Source organism: Leucopleurus acutus (assembly GCF_964270905.1).
Source record: "Leucopleurus acutus genome assembly, chromosome: 5".
Taxonomy (NCBI): Eukaryota; Metazoa; Chordata; class Mammalia; order Artiodactyla; family Delphinidae; genus Leucopleurus; species Leucopleurus acutus.
Window position 1 is genome coordinate 79,073,821 of NC_139147.1, and position 15,614 is coordinate 79,089,434.

The following is a 15,614-nucleotide window of genomic DNA, read 5'->3' on the forward strand; positions in this document are numbered from 1 at the left end:
GGTCAAAATGCTTTGGATTAAAAAAAAATCTCAACCTAGTCTTAGAGAGATCACTTTGCCTATAGCTGAGAGAAGTAGGCCAGTCACAAAGGAATTTGCCAAGAACTCTGTGATCTGAGTCCCTGATGAAAACTCATTAAAATAAAACTGAAAGACTCTATTATCTCACCTCACTTTATGAATAAACACAATCTGGAAAAATAGGCACTTTTAAAGAAAGAATTGATGGATGACACATATATTTTGCGGCACAATTCTTCCTTTAATATGATCATAATTCCATATGGCTTGTAATGCATTGATTTAACTTATTTATGAAAAGTCCAAGCACGATAACATTAATGAGTAGGAATGGGAAGGAATAAGAAGGGAGACAAGGCGGGGGTAGGGGTGGGGGGAGAGGGAGAGAGAGAGAGAGAGAGAGAGAGAGAGAGAGAGGAAGAACTCTCACCACGCCACACAGCTTTAATCAGATCACTTTTTAAAGGTTGAAATATAAGTGAACTAAACAACAGCTTCATGAGAAAAGTTATCTGTCAAGGAAATAACTTGACCTGAAATGTTCATGATTGCACCATAATAATGACTCAGAACCAAGATCCTCAACTTGTTCTGTACACTATTAAATTAAAAACAAAAACCAAAAAAATTGTGGCAATTAAAAAAAAAGTGGACATGCTGAATAGGTGTTAAAGGCTCAAGTGGAAGTCTTTCTTCATTATCTAACTAAAACGACAGTAAGACCACTAAGTCACTAACAACACCCAAGACATCACCTCGTGGCATAAGAATGTTTACCTAATTTAGGAATCCGTAAGGTACTTCTAAGAGATGGCGAGAACAGAAATACTGTTAGAATACACTAAGATGAAGAGTTGAGATTTCTCTGGATTTTGACTTTTTGATGAGTATATCTTGGAGATTTGGGGATGGCTATTTAAGTGACAGACTCTTCAGTGGAGCATTCATAGTAGTGTAAAGATTCTTTAAAAATAAGGCACAAATCCATGTTGCTCTCTGATTGTCTCCCATGAAAGTGCACCAAAAGAGCGATCTCAGGAAATGAACTTGAGGCACATTTTGCAGAGGTATATCTTTTCCAGCCTCCTGGCTTCCTACAGATGGCTAAAGCATGGTATGGAACATGCTGTCATATTTCATTCATAACACACATGTACTGTAGCTCTAGGCAACAGATGGACAATCGCTTGTTTAAACTACAAATGTGAAATACTAAGGTAGAATAGCAATATTTCTAGAAATGTATATGGAAAAAAAGCCTTTCCAAGCCAAGAGGAATGGTGAGAGGCTGTGAGGTTACATCAGTGTTTCCCTGATCTCCCTGGCAGCTGCCATAACTTCCCCAACACCCTGCAAAACTTGATAATGGAGGGATCAAGGGGCAGCCGACACAGATTTGACAAGAGAAGCCCAAAACATATCAAATAGAAATAACACTGTTACTCCTGGCTGGTTCACATTAATAGGATTTTTACTAACTAGGAAAACTGTTGGAAGTTGTGTTTTCAGAGTCCTGTCTATATTCCATAAACCCTCTACTATAGCCCCATGGTAACATGCTCTTCTTTTCCCCCTGGGACCCAAATATAAAACACTTGAGAGTTTTATATGCTTGAAACATCATCACAAACATCTCTGCAGAATCTTTCATAGTGAGAAAACAATTATACTGTTGATATCTCCACTGTATTAATCAGCATACACTCAATGTAGTAATTGTGATCAGAGAAGTTGCTCTTACAGAAACAATTTGTTAATGAAAGAAAAAAGAACCCACATCTTTGAGCTGCAGACATGTTCAGGATCTCAAAGTCTTGATGCGCTTTGCTGGGACACATGACTTATTTTTGAGTTTTAAAGGCCGATTTATTTGCAGATGAGACTCCACACTGAGTTGCCATGAGCTGGAGATCCAGGCAATGGAGAAATCTAACTATGAAACGGTCTGCAGAGCCCAAGACACAGTGGGTTTCTTTTTCCTTTTCCATGTCTCTCATGTTACATAAAATTACCAAATATTTGTGTTCTTGACAATTTTTTTTAAAGCCAGTATATTTTTAGTATATTTTTACAAACTTTCTCTTATAGACGCTATGATTCTTTTCTATTACTTATGTATTTAAATGATTAACAATCAAGACAATATATCAAAAGACAGTAGAATTATAATCCTTAAGGTATTAGATCTTTATATCTCTGTTATAGGCAAAATTTCATGTAGCTAAAACAGTAAAACGTGATTTGGCATTGCTGACACCAAATGATTAAGAGAAGATAAGAAAGCAATATAAATCATATATTTAAGAAATCCTGAAATAAAATATTTTAGGATCCTTTCCTTATTATACCTTGTGAAAGAAAAAAAAATCTAAATCTAAATATCTATATACGTAGGTGTGCACATTCATTATTATAAAAGTATGATAAGTCTATATTAAAAAGATTTACTTTAAAAATCTTTGGTAAAGACACTCTGAGGTTATGTGATAAAATGCACTATAAAGATTGTAAGCAAGCAGTATTCTGGCAATGCCACAGTGAGGGGTCTGTGAAAGCATTTTTTTATTACTCTCTCTCTTTTTTTTTTTTTTTTTTGCATGTAAACATTCAGTTACATAAGGACTTAAATGTAACAAACAAGTAGAATGTTATTGCATTTTTATAGTATAAATATTTCATAAATTCTCCCTCCTTTGGCAAAATTCATACTCATAGGACTGCACTCCAAGAGATAAAATCCAATTCATACTAATAGGACTGCACTTCAAGAGATAAAATCTATCTCTCAATAAACTGGGCTCTTTGCTTTTGACCAAAAGACAATTTCCCCCCAAGTATTTCATAGAAAACAAGTTACTGAAACAATTCAAGCAGATTATATTATCATTATCACCTCAATTGTCTAACAGTCAGTATTCTTTGAGATCATCCGCATGGTCTGGCCTTTCATTTGGAAGACAGAAATTCAGAGATACAGTTGCCACTGTATCCTAAAATTCATATGCTGCCCGAAGTGGACCCCTTGTATTTCACATTATGAGAAATGTGAGATCAAGGATAAGGGCAGCAAGGTAAGGAAAGGACAGTCAAGGGTCAAAGGGCCCTTTGAAAAGCTGTAACTGTGGTGGTTCTAAAACAAAACCGTTTGGGGACCAAAGCAAATAAGCCACAGATGAACTCAGAAGAGCTATAAGCTTAAGAACTTCTTACAGAAAAAAAAAAAAAAATCAACCACCTTTATGATTATTCCCACTAAAGTAAAATAAATTTAACTGGGACTCTTGAGGCCTGGGTTGCAATTCAAAACACGCACAATTTTTCATTTCTGAGTGTTAAAATTAAAAATTAGAAACAAAAGTCAGACTAGAAAACTTTGTCACTTTCTAATCATGAAAAAATATCTGTGGAATCAGGGAAGGGTATACAGGGGAATGTAGCTATATTTGTTATATTTGATTTCTTAAACTGGGTGGCACAGAGATTCATTATATTATTATTTATACTTTTGTTTATATTTAAAGTACTTCATAATTTAAAAGTATATACTTGTGAAAAATTTGAAGAAAGTTTTAACTAATCTTAATCCAAGATACTTAATTAGTTTACAAAACGGTAACCTGCTACTAAGAGAAGTGTCCTTCGTTAAAAGAAACATGTTAAAACATAATAAAGTATATGCGGTCCTGGAGCTGGCAAGGAAGCATTTCACTGCCCAATAAGAGTTTGAATAAAGATTCTAGGCAGAGACTGCATATTTTTAGCTCAAAAAGGCAATTTTTTTTCAGTGATTGTCTTTGAAAGTGTGGTGTAAATGTCACATCGATGATATGAAAATGTCTTCTGCAGTATGTAATTTGAGTTGCAGAAGGATTATAAGAATAATGAGACTGTGGTTTCACAATCTTTTCAAGCTTTCCTGTCTTTTTAAAGTAAACTACACAAAACTAACACAATTTTATGTGCCCTGATTTGCAACTGTCAGGCAAAAAGGACCTGGGGCCTGGAAAAAAAAATTTTTAAACCGCTCTTTATAGCTATTTTCCTCTAGAGAAAAAGTCAATTTTGGTACTTGTGTTTGGATATTTAAAAAAAAAAAAAGGCAATATTTCTGACATGAAAAGCAGAACAGTATTGGAAATGTTATATTCTAGAGAAAACCAAGTTTGTCCATATTATTATGTCCAGGTAGCATGGAAAAGGAAAATCTTAAGATAATATTTTGGGGTAATAATGAGTTTTTCAAATATAACCCCAAAATGCTTTATCCAGCATACCCTATCTGTAATTTCTTTAGAAAAATATTGAAGTTTGGTTCTCTCTCACCAGTATCTGTTTTCAAATGAGCCCCAAACACTGATCATTATAGATTTTGAATTAGGATGGCTGCAAATTCAATGAGGGCTTCTTTTAACCTATGTAATTTACAGCTTAAATTCTTTATAGCCTGACATATAATTGTGCATTTTTTTTTTCCCAAGGGACACGACTAGTTTAGAGCAACAGAAAGAACTATTTTTCAATACACAGAAAAAGAATGGCTATCTTTTATGCTCACTGGCAATGTGGAAGTGATAGGATGGAGCCTTCAAGCCTAAAAGCACCTGTGAGTTGGCAAACTCACCCAGGAAAAGCTGTGTGACAGCAAATACCACACTAAAAAAAGCCATTCAACCAGATGAAAAGTGAGACAAACATAGGGATTAAAAGTTAAAGGAATGCAGAAGTGAATGGGATGGAGCATAATCCGTGCAAAAATGTGCAAGTCCTTGGGAACAAAGGCCCATCAAGGTCCTACATGATTAAATGTGAAATGTGTATTTGGTGAGAACTTTAAAACATCTCATACTCTATGTGTTTCTAAAGGAAGGTTAATAGTGGATGAAGTAGAGACCATCCCATAGCTTGATTGCCTTTCCTCTCTTTTCCTATTTCTCTTCTTATATTTTTTTTTCTTGTGTTTCATCCTTCTCAGAGCCACCAACTAACCGCTAAATAGGTGACTGGATTTAAAGGTCAGTGCTAGCCTTGGCGGTCAACACCCTGATGCGGGCAGAGTTGCAGGTCTTGCAGAGGATGTGTCCATCCAAAGGGTAGCAGCCTTGGTTATCTCCTTCAGACAGGAGACCACCACAATCCTGGAAGAAGGAAGACAGATGGAAAGGATATCAGTGAAAATGGAAACAAATTCCTTTGCTTTCCATTCAAGGCTTCCGTAATGAGGCCAACTACTACCATTCCTCTTCATACACCACCAGCCCCTTCAACTCCTTCTGCAGGATATAACATGGTATGCCTTGCATTAAGCTTAAGTAGAGACTGGGGACATCAATATGAACAGGGTGAAATGACCCTCCTGAGATCACTTAATGGGAAATACAGGTACAGGGAAAGAAGAACCTGAGGGTCTAGGCTCCCAACTAGTAGTTTTGCTCCCCTCACCCAAACAACGAGAACAAGCACAAGAGAAAATAAAACAAGAATAGATCCCGAATCATTAATTCATCTTTGCCATTTATCATTAATTTAAGGATTTCTCAAAAGTAATACACAGGTGCAGGGACAGAATCTCCTGGTAACTCCAGGGCAGAAGCTAAGCTGTAGAGTGACTCCTGCTAAGCAGAAGGGCCACCAACGGGCTCTACTTACTTATTCCAACTTTAGAAAGAAAATAAAATCTTAAGGTTTGGGGGCAGGGGGTAGAGGGAAATGACCTGCTGTACTTTCTAAAGGATACAGCACGGAGGAGAGGACACCATTTCTCTTTAGTCATAAAACCTAGTGTAAAAGCTGGAAGTCTTTTATTCTCTTTGCTCATGTGAAGGCCAGAGAGAGGCACGTAGGGCCACACAGAGCACACTGCATGAAACAGGTGGTCATTACAGCTCAGGCGGTGAATGGAATGACTGCAGTCCTGGAGAGCAGGGGCCACCCTGCGAGCTCCACCAGCCTGTGTCTTGGGAAAATCTCCTCGTGGGACTAGAAGAGCCAATCTCATGAGGATGTGGTAATAAAGAAGTTCATACTATCTCTCGCAGACAGCTAATGCGAACCGCTGCACTCAGGAGAGCTAGTAGCAAACAAGAAAAGTGCTTTCAAAGAGGGGCTCTGGGCTTCCCTGGTGGCGCAGTGGTTGAGAGTCCGCCTGCCGATGCAGGGGATATGGGTTCGTGCCCCGGTCCGGGAGGATCCCACATGCCGTGGAGCGGCTGGGCCCGTGAGCCATGGCCGCTGGGCCTGCGTGTCCGGAGCCTGTGCTCCACGACGGGAGAGGCCACAACAGTGAGAGGCCCGTGTACTGCAAAAAAATAAAAATAAAAAAACAAAGAGGGGCTCTGAGTAAGTCATAGGACGATAAGAAAATGTTTTAAAATCATTCTCTGAATGATTTTATACCTTTTCGTACCCAGATTAGAGGAGAAAGACTTGCTGCCCTTTGCTGTATAAATGAAGACATGGCCCTCGGCCAAGAGGCTCCCTTGTCACTTCCAGCCTGGGTTACAGGCCTCTTGTAAAACACAAGTCCCATGAACACAGGCACTAGGGGCTCCCCCAGATTTAATAATTGCTATATTTATGAAAATCCGGCTCTAGTGGGCCTGGCAGGGTGAGGGGGCACTGACCACAGACCTCACACCGGTAGCAGTGAACATGGAAATCGCGATCCAGAGCCACAATCCGGACAGTCTCTTCCTGGCCGGGGGCTGGCATGATAGGCTCCTTGCACACAGAACAGCGGGGGGCAAACTTCCTGAAAACAGAGAGATAGTTCTGGTTAGATACTGAGCATGAACACTGGCAAAAAGATGAGACTTGGAGGTGAAAAGAAAAGGTGTAAACCAAGAGCCAGGACACCTGGTCTGCTGTCTTGTGTGACCTTGAGCAAAAGTCACTTTCCTTGAGTCGGCTTCCTCAGCTTAAAATAAGGGACTCACACTTGGTGACTGTTGAGGTCCTTCTAGATGATAAATACCATGATATCTGGTGAGGTGGGGGAGTGAGTGTGTGAACTGCTTCTGCATGAAGAGCTACCGTGGCGTGGGATTCACCTGTGGAGAGATCGCAAACACAAACCCTGGGCTTGGGCAGGTCAGCCAGAGAGGCAAGGAGGCCCCTACTTGTTTCTGACTTTTGCTTCTAGACTTTTGTATGTGCTCCCCAGGCCCTACCCAAGTATCCTGAGGTTGGTAACTTTGCCTCATTCCCAATTATTAAGCCTCTTCTTTGAAACGTGTCTTGAATTCTAGGAATGAACACAAGAAACCTCAAATACGTATCTTTTCAAAGCAGCAGAGGTTAGCGAGTTTAAATACTCTTTATACCAAACTTCCTATGGCCAAATCTGCAATTCCTATATTTTGGTTGTGTTAAACTTTTGTTTAAAAAGAAAAAATTATAAAGCTGTCCACTTCTCTATTCTTCAAAGGATTTTAGAACTTCCAAAGGGTATGTGTATATGAATATACCACCCAACACACACACACACACACACACACACACACACACATATGTTTTTGAGGTTAACTCTTGGTGAGAAATTTTAATATTTCCTCATCTCTTAATATTCCTTAATATGACCAATGGCCGTAACATTTTTTTTTCTCGTAACAGATTAATAGGCTGCAAATATAGGCTGTGCACCCATATGTATCTTCTGGAAATTAGGTGTTGTCTTTATGAAGGTGTGAAATGAGACGTGATTTGAAACGGACATGGATAAGAACTGAAAAGATTAAAAAAGAAAGACTGAGCAGCTCAGTTTGACTGAGCAGCTCAGTAATGGTTTTAAGATTAATGATGTTAAAATTTATCTATTTGTAGAGAGACTTAAAAAGAAATAATGATAGTAATCTAACTCTCTGCAGAGCACTTTATGGTTGTCAAAGCATCTTTACATACATTATACTCTATATGTACATATTAATTTTCCTAGCAGCACCCAAAAGGCATCTGTATGGCTGCAATCTAAATAAATATGAATTAAGCAGCAGATCAATTGATTGCTATGAAAGAAAAATTTAAAGGATCATGGTACAATTGTGGCAGTAATCAGAGTTGTTATAATTGGTATTTTATGCAAGAAGTTCATACTCAGTGGCAAAAAAAATTGCTTTGGACTACTTGATTATTTTTGAATCTGGGTCATCAGTAGTGAAATAAGCAGCCTTCTGGAATCAGCTGCAAAATTTCCTTCCCCAAACCCAATGGGACTGTAAAGTCTGTGAGGTCAGAAGTGTGTCTTGCCTACCACTTTATCTGTGAGTCTTCCCCAATGTCCCCAAGTAGGATTACTAACTCCTTGAGGATAAAATATCTTTCACTGAAATTGCCTATTTTAGCAGTAATTATCTGCATATCTTTGGAGACCTCAAAACTGTGAGCTTCCAAAGGCCAGGATTTGCTCTATTTCTGAGTTTCTAGAAATAACTAGTGTGGCTGGTGCAGAAGGTAGAAAGTCAGGCAATATCTAATGGAATGAAGTATTTGCCACATTTCGCATAAAAAGATGTTGCTCAGGCCTTTATGTTCCATCTCAAGGTTCCTCTCTGGAAAGGCACAGACTGTATTCTTGCTGAGTAATGATTTCTTCTTACCAATTGGCCTCATTTCTATGATGGGAAAAGGCAAAGTGAAGAGACAGGAGGTGATTTCCACCGTCCCCACTGTGTTCCTTGGCCGGCATTTGGAGGATTGTTAAAAATCCCAGGTGGTCTATTTCAAGGCTCAGCTCACTAAGCAGACAATAATAATAAAATTAATTTGATACAAACACTTCTGATGGTTAAAATTGTGTGCTTATTATTGCGCCAAGCCTTGTTAAGCACTCTATACCCTGAGCCTTATTTTTTACTCATAGCAAACATTATTAAGAAATACTTTTATCATTGCTGCCTTACAGCCATGGGAGCCAAAGCTCAGAGAGGGATGATCTTAATCATTGGGTCCTGGCACATTTCTGGCAATCCACAAATGGATGCTGAGTAAACAAATAAATGGATGCATGCAACATCCCTGATAAGAAAGCACAGATAGTGGAATAAAGACTCAACACAGTGAAAGGGTCAGTTAAATCAATCTGCTTTTCTGAGCTCACTGTCCTGGCACTGGGAATACAGAAATAAACTCAAACTCCAGCAATCACACTGGTGAGGGAGTTCTATATATTTCTGCATTTGTTCTATTAACATATATACGTATCCTACCATATTGCAAAAATGATTTAAGGGGGTTACTGTAAAATAGCGTGTGTGCATGTGTGTGTGTGTGTGTATTCTTTGTTACTAATCAGGCTATGTAAAGTGCTATCTATAGTGAATTTACAAAACTATAAAACACAGAGAAGGAGATATAAATTCAAACATGGGTTTAGGGAGCGTTTGAGATCAGAGGAGGATTATTAGAGTAGATGATAATTGAGTTGGGCCTTGAAAGATGGCCATTTAGGTGAAATGGAAAGTAAGTCTGTGTGTGTGTGTGTGTGTGTGTGTGTGTGTGTGTGTGCGTGCGTGTGTTTTGGGGGTGAGGGTGCGATACAGGCAGTCTGCCAGGTAACTAGTTTGAGCAGTCATCTGAAATGACATATGGGAAAGGGTTTCTGCCTAATAGGATGGAGGATTTGGGCCAACCCTGACTGATGGCAGTTATGGAGGGGACAGCCCATAAGCAAGACTTTAAAAATAGCACTTCAAAACCTTGTTACTCAGAGTGCAGTCCAAGACCACCTGGGACCTTGTCAGAAAGGCAGAATCTTAGGCACTCCCACCCCAGACCTCCTGAACTAAAATCTGTAGTCTAACAAGATCGCTAGGCGACTTGTAAGCCCACTGAAGTTTGGGAAGCACCAGTTTAAAGGACGGGTTTCTAAGCAGGAGAGATAAATCCCTTCTCCTGGGCCTCGTGCATCTCACCATAGCTTCTATTCGCAGGCTGTTCTAGTTTCAGCCAAGCGGCTCTTTCTTGAAAGCAGAGAGCCTTTCTTCACTCTGGGCCCTTCGTTATTGCCTAAGTTGTTCCTTCTGCCAAGAATCTCCATTTCCCGTTTAAAACACTCTGCTTCCAGAAGCCTACTCAGATCCCAGGGCCGAGTAATATCTTCTGGCTCTGACAGCTCAAGCCCTTGCCCGTGCCTCACATCGTCACCTTTACAGTCTTTTCTGCCTGGTGCCTATCACACAGAATCTGCACTTATTCTCTCCCCTCCTCCTGGCAAGCTCCATGCAGACGGGCTTCTCTAGGTATTTCTACCTATGCAATTTCTCTCCTTTAGCACTAGGCACAGTAATTGGCACATAGAGGGCTCTTCATAGATGTGGTTGAACAGAATTGAAATACATCTCCCAAAAGCCCACAAATGGGAGATCTGTTCAGAATGACCAGGAATCTGCAGAAGGCAGCTATGTTCCCCTCTCTGCAGTCCACTCTTCTTAGCCATGCAATGTCCATGGCTAAGACACGGCTAATGGGTTGGACTTGTAGCTGCTTTTTATTCCAGTCCTTTCAAGACTCAGAAACGGAGTTCTGTAAAATGTATCTTTTATTCTTCTTTGGGAAATGGAGAAAAGATCAAAAAGCTTCTCCCCCTGCATACCTGCCAATCATGCAGACAACATGATTTTTAATAATTTGTATTTTAACTGGCCACTGAATTAGCGGTGATGGGAAGCATTGGGGGTTTCAGATTCGTTTTCCCTTTCAGTTGCTCAAGTCTGCCTTCCTGGAGTGTTCAGACCCACACACATGTCACCAGTCACAAGTCTCTAATTATGCTCCCCACTCCTAGAAATGAAAGATAAATGGCATAGATATAAACTTACATTCGTCAGAATTGATTTCCTGTTTTAATTGAGGGGTGTAACATATCAGTCTTTTTCAGCAACAGAAACATGTGTGCTCTGATTATATCTATCAGTCTTTCTTGGATTAGGGTAAGTCTAAGAAAGGAGAGAAACAGTGACAGAAATACCCTCCCCAATGGTATCTTTTCACTTCCCTTAAATAGACGCAGGTTTTTTTTTTTTTCATGTGTAATTAGAAGCTAAAAATATCAATAACGTGAAGTACAATTTATGCTGTGACTGCCCTTTCAAAGGGAGCCCTTTCTTGTCTAATTCAGGTCGAGAATTCCTGCCTCTGGGGTTTTGTTTTGTTTTTTTTCAATGTATTCAGCCTCACATCTTTCGGTGAGGCTTTCACTTTCCCTGCTACTTGAAAAGTGGTCAGGAAATTCTTTTTTTTAAATATGAATCTCAGGTCCCCAAACTGTTTGTGGCAAGTACCTCCCAGTTGCTGACAATCGACAGAGCGGTGAAAATGAACCCACAAGACTGCACATCTGGAGGCCATAGAACAGATACCCCAACTGGTGAGCCATAGGGGCTTCATCTCTCTGAGAGCCTCAGACGGTTCTTAAAGCCACTGCGCAGCAAACACAAGCCAGAAACCTCCGTGTCTGCCATTTACAAACCACATCTATAGCTGTCGTATGGTTCCTAGAAATATGCGACAAATGTGATCAACCAATTAACCAGCCAACAAACTGGCCAAATAAGAATAAGCCAAATGCAAAGCTATACAATTGTCATGAAAACTCCAGCTATAATAAAGAGGGATCGACAAATTAGAGAAGTGAGGAGGTGGTGACATAATTTTCCAGGCCCATCAGCTAAGCGGTCTTGACCTTAAGATTCTACTTTTTAATCGTCATCGAAAGATTAGGAAATATCCTGAGGAAGAGAAGACCTGGGTGGGGGTAGAGCTTAGCAGAGGGTGTGAATATGCTGATAATGGCATAAAATAGCCTCCAAATATGTGAGAGGCTGCATTAGCAAGAGGGGTTGAACTGTTTCCTGTGCCAGTCCCTCCCATAACCTCCTACATGCACAGTGGCCAAGACGTAGAGGTCAGCTCTAGGGAGAACCCTAGGCTGTCTCAGATCGGAAGCTTTAAGACAGGGTCTGGTCTAATGACCAAACTGAAGAGCTCAGAGAAATTGGGCAATTTGTCCACTGTCACATATCTTGTTCATGTTTAGGCCAGGGAGAGCTACCCCAGGACCCTGCCTCTTTCCAGTACACATGTTCTGCGGCTAAGTCAACTTCCTCATAATTAGAGCTACACAAAGATGTGATGGATAAGCCCCAGGGAAGTCTTGAAGCAGAGGCCAGGCTGGAGGACCACATGGAGTACCTAATATCAATTCCTGCATTGGAGGAGGGGATAAATAACCTCTTTTTAACGTCCCACCAAATCCGGGGATCCTATAGCTCGGAGAGAGAAGAGTGTGAAGGCCCGGATACAGGCACTAAGAATAGACCCCAAGAGGACAATTAGGCTGCAGGAGGGAGAGTAGGCTGCCTACTTGTGGAAGTCTTCGATGCAGTGGATGAGGCCGCCAGCGTCCACGGTGAACGGGATCCCATCCAGGCTGCGGTGGCACATCACGCAGGTAAAGCAGTGAGGATGATAGGCCTTCCCAGTGGCTCGGAGAATCCGCTCCATGATGGGCTTGGAGCACACGCTGCACTGCTCCAGGGTATTCTGAGGAGGAAAAGAAAAATGCCAACGTTAGGCTAAGATGTGAAAAGCTCCATTTATGTAGTAACTTACAGCATGGCAAGCACTGTTACAGAACACATGGGCTCATGTGCTTATCACAGTATTTGGAGGAAGGCAGAGTATATATCTTCATTACAGAGAGAACGAAACACAGATGGATCAAGTGGCTTTTCTAAGGTCATGCAGGTTCTGGGTGGCAAATCTAGGATTTAGAATTCATGTTGTCTGACTTCTACTCGTGTTCCTTTCCAATGCAGCAGGGGTAATAGCAAACTTTTCTGTAAAGGCCCATGTAGTAAATACTTCTAGCTTTGTTAGAGCAACTCAATTTTGCTGTAGTGGCAGGAAGGCAGCCATAGACAGTGTGTAAGTAAATGGGCATGACTGTGTTTCAATAAGACTTTATTTACAAAAGCAGGCTGGATTTGGCCATGGCGATAGTTTCTTGACCCCTGAACTACATAGTCCAGGTTCTCCACTGGAAGAATACTTCGCTATTACTTCTAAAACTTGATTAGTCATCAAAATCCTAGTGGGGTCACCAAGGATCTTAACATTTTAGAGTGGTCTTTCTGATGACCCAGACTTGTAGAGAGCATGCTGGTTGCAGAACCCAATCAGAGCTCAGCATAATCAATGAGGCTCTGGATCATTTAAAGCCTTGATTCAAACACCATTCCCACGCTTAGTGTTGTGAACTCTTGATGGAAATGTTGAACCTAGAGGGGTTCCAGTTTTGAGAAATTAATTAAGAAAGTCAATTTATTTGGCTTTAAAAATATGCTCAGCTTTAAAAATAAATCCCCCCCCCCTTTAAAAGGGATACCATTTATTGAGTCAGGACTCAGAAAGATTGATACAATTAGCTGTTAACTTTCTATCCTTGCCTAGAATACCATGCTCTCTTACCAACAGCCATGTTTCACATGTAATATGCTATATTCCACTGAGAAGTCTGGACTGACTCAATGAGTTTACGATTTAGAATAAACCTGGGATGGGGATCTGATTAGAATCATGCAGAACTCAAAGGGACGTGGAAATCAAGAACCTTTAAATGGGCATGAGGCAAGGCGTGCCTATAGGTAGATAACTAGTGTGATGATGACAACTACAGCAACAGTTCCTGACTGGCTTCTTGTTTCCATCTCTCTTCCTGTAACACTTGACCATCCTCACAGTGACTTCCAGTTTCCTTTCTAAAACACAGATGTGACCAAGCAGCTTTCTTGCTAGAAAAACTTATATGACTCCACAATGTGAAAATAGCTCGTTCCTTACCTGACATGCAAACTCCCTTTTTAGGCTCAGATTCCCCTGACGTCTCAGACTGCTCACTGCTGTTCAAACCTATGAGAAACTTCCATATTTCTGTGCATTGGCTAATGCCTAGAAGGAGTCACAATTTGCTATTTTGACCTTTCAAGGTACGGGTCAGAAGGTGGTAACGCCTTCCTCAATGCCTTCAGTTGGAATAAATTGCTTTTTTCTCTCCCCTTCCTGAGCACTTAATTCATGCTGCTTAAAGCACTTACAGTGTTCACTGTATTGAACTTATTTGCACATATGTCTATGTCCTCTACTATACTGCAATTCTTTAAGGGCAGGGACTATGCCTTAAGAATGTATTTCTCTGTCCCATGCTTCACCCAGTATACTACCTGGAATAAAAAGAAACTCAGGATGAACATGTGCAAAAAGAATGAAGGAAGGAATATTGTTTACATCGCACTTTGGCATCACAGTGCTGGCCCGATTCCCCTAACTCTGGAATCCAGAGGACAGTAAATCCGTCACCGTACTCTCCTCCAAGTTGCGGTTGCTGGAGGTTCTGAAATTGCTTAGTATGCCTCTGGTCACAGTCTAAACTCATGGAAACTATTAACCTATTTTCCCCCCATTTTGAAGTGGTGAAATTAAAATAGCAGAAGAACATAAGATGAGAGTGGAGATGACGATAATCTCGACAATGAAGGCCCTGGTTCTTTTCTACCCTGGTGATCTGAGCTAATGTGGCTGGAAACTGTCTTCCCAGGGTTTGTGTTTTGCTCTTCTGTGGGTTCTAACTTTTTTTTTTTTTTTAAAGCCAACCCTGTAATGGAGTTGAACAAACGAGAAAATGCTTGACCAGAAAATATTTTTGTTTGCATTGAGGCTTGGCTGCAAGATTCAAGCCCATTTACTCAAAACCAGCAGCAGCATAGAAGGTAGAGTCAGTTTCTAAGGAAAGACTTTATGGTCCATGTTTAAAGAACAGGTAATCTGAACATTTCTGCTACAAAGGAAGAACAGTGTAAAATATACCTAAAGTGAGACTATTGTAAAATGCCCCTAAATCAGAAAATAAAGGCTCCAAGAATGCGTCTGACTAGAAGCTTGGACTAGCAAATGGTTGAGGAGGACGTGTGAACCTTCTTCAGCCCGTCCTCTTTATTTCTCCTTTCAGTCTTCAACTGGCCCACTAGGACTCTTAGACATATCTGCTCCTAAAGAGAGGATAAAGACTCTTAAAATGTCTGGGAGGAGGGCTCTGGGAGTTCCTCTAGTCCAGGCCTCTGATTTCCCAGGTGAGAAAACAGACCTGGAAGACTGATACAGCTGGGACCTGAGTCATGGAGATGATTAGGGACAGAGGATGGGTTGGTACCCCCGTTTCCTGCCTCCCAATAATTCAGATAGGTATCTGATGAATTCATTATGTAGCCATAGAGAGACAAAGTTGCTAGATGAAGAATATGAATCGTCCCTCTGGATTTGTCAACATCTCCCTTAGGTAAATGATTTCTTCTCTCTAGACCTTGGTTTTCTCACCTGTAAAACAATGATTAATTCCAACTCTGCAATTTTGTTACTCCGTGATATATCAGTATTAACAGAAACAGGTGAAGGTCAATGTTTCCATTACTAGAGATATACTAAAAACAACTGGACAACCCTTCATCTGAGGCTTGAAACGAGGGTTCATGTGTTAGAAATCTGGACTATCTAAACTTTACTGTACCTTACCACTTGGAATTCCAGAAATTGCTAAGGTAGAATTT

General features: G+C 40.5%; 1 protein-coding gene across 3 annotated transcripts in view; it reads right to left on the bottom strand.

Moving 5' to 3' along the window:
* Positions 1 to 454: 454 nt before the first annotated feature.
* The window catches only part of LPP (LIM domain containing preferred translocation partner in lipoma), a 685,690-nt gene continuing 670,530 nt past the window's right edge, over positions 455 to 15,614 (bottom strand). For all 3 annotated transcript variants that reach the window (XM_082839405.1, XM_082839407.1, XM_082839406.1), the window contains 3 exons: positions 12,377 to 12,555; positions 6,649 to 6,769; positions 455 to 5,156 (listed from right to left, as the gene is read on the bottom strand). In XM_082839405.1, the coding sequence (XP_082695531.1) occupies positions 5,028 to 5,156; positions 6,649 to 6,769; positions 12,377 to 12,555 (429 nt within the window). In that variant the 3' untranslated portion in view covers positions 455 to 5,027. The remainder of the gene's footprint in view (positions 5,157 to 6,648; positions 6,770 to 12,376; positions 12,556 to 15,614) is intronic.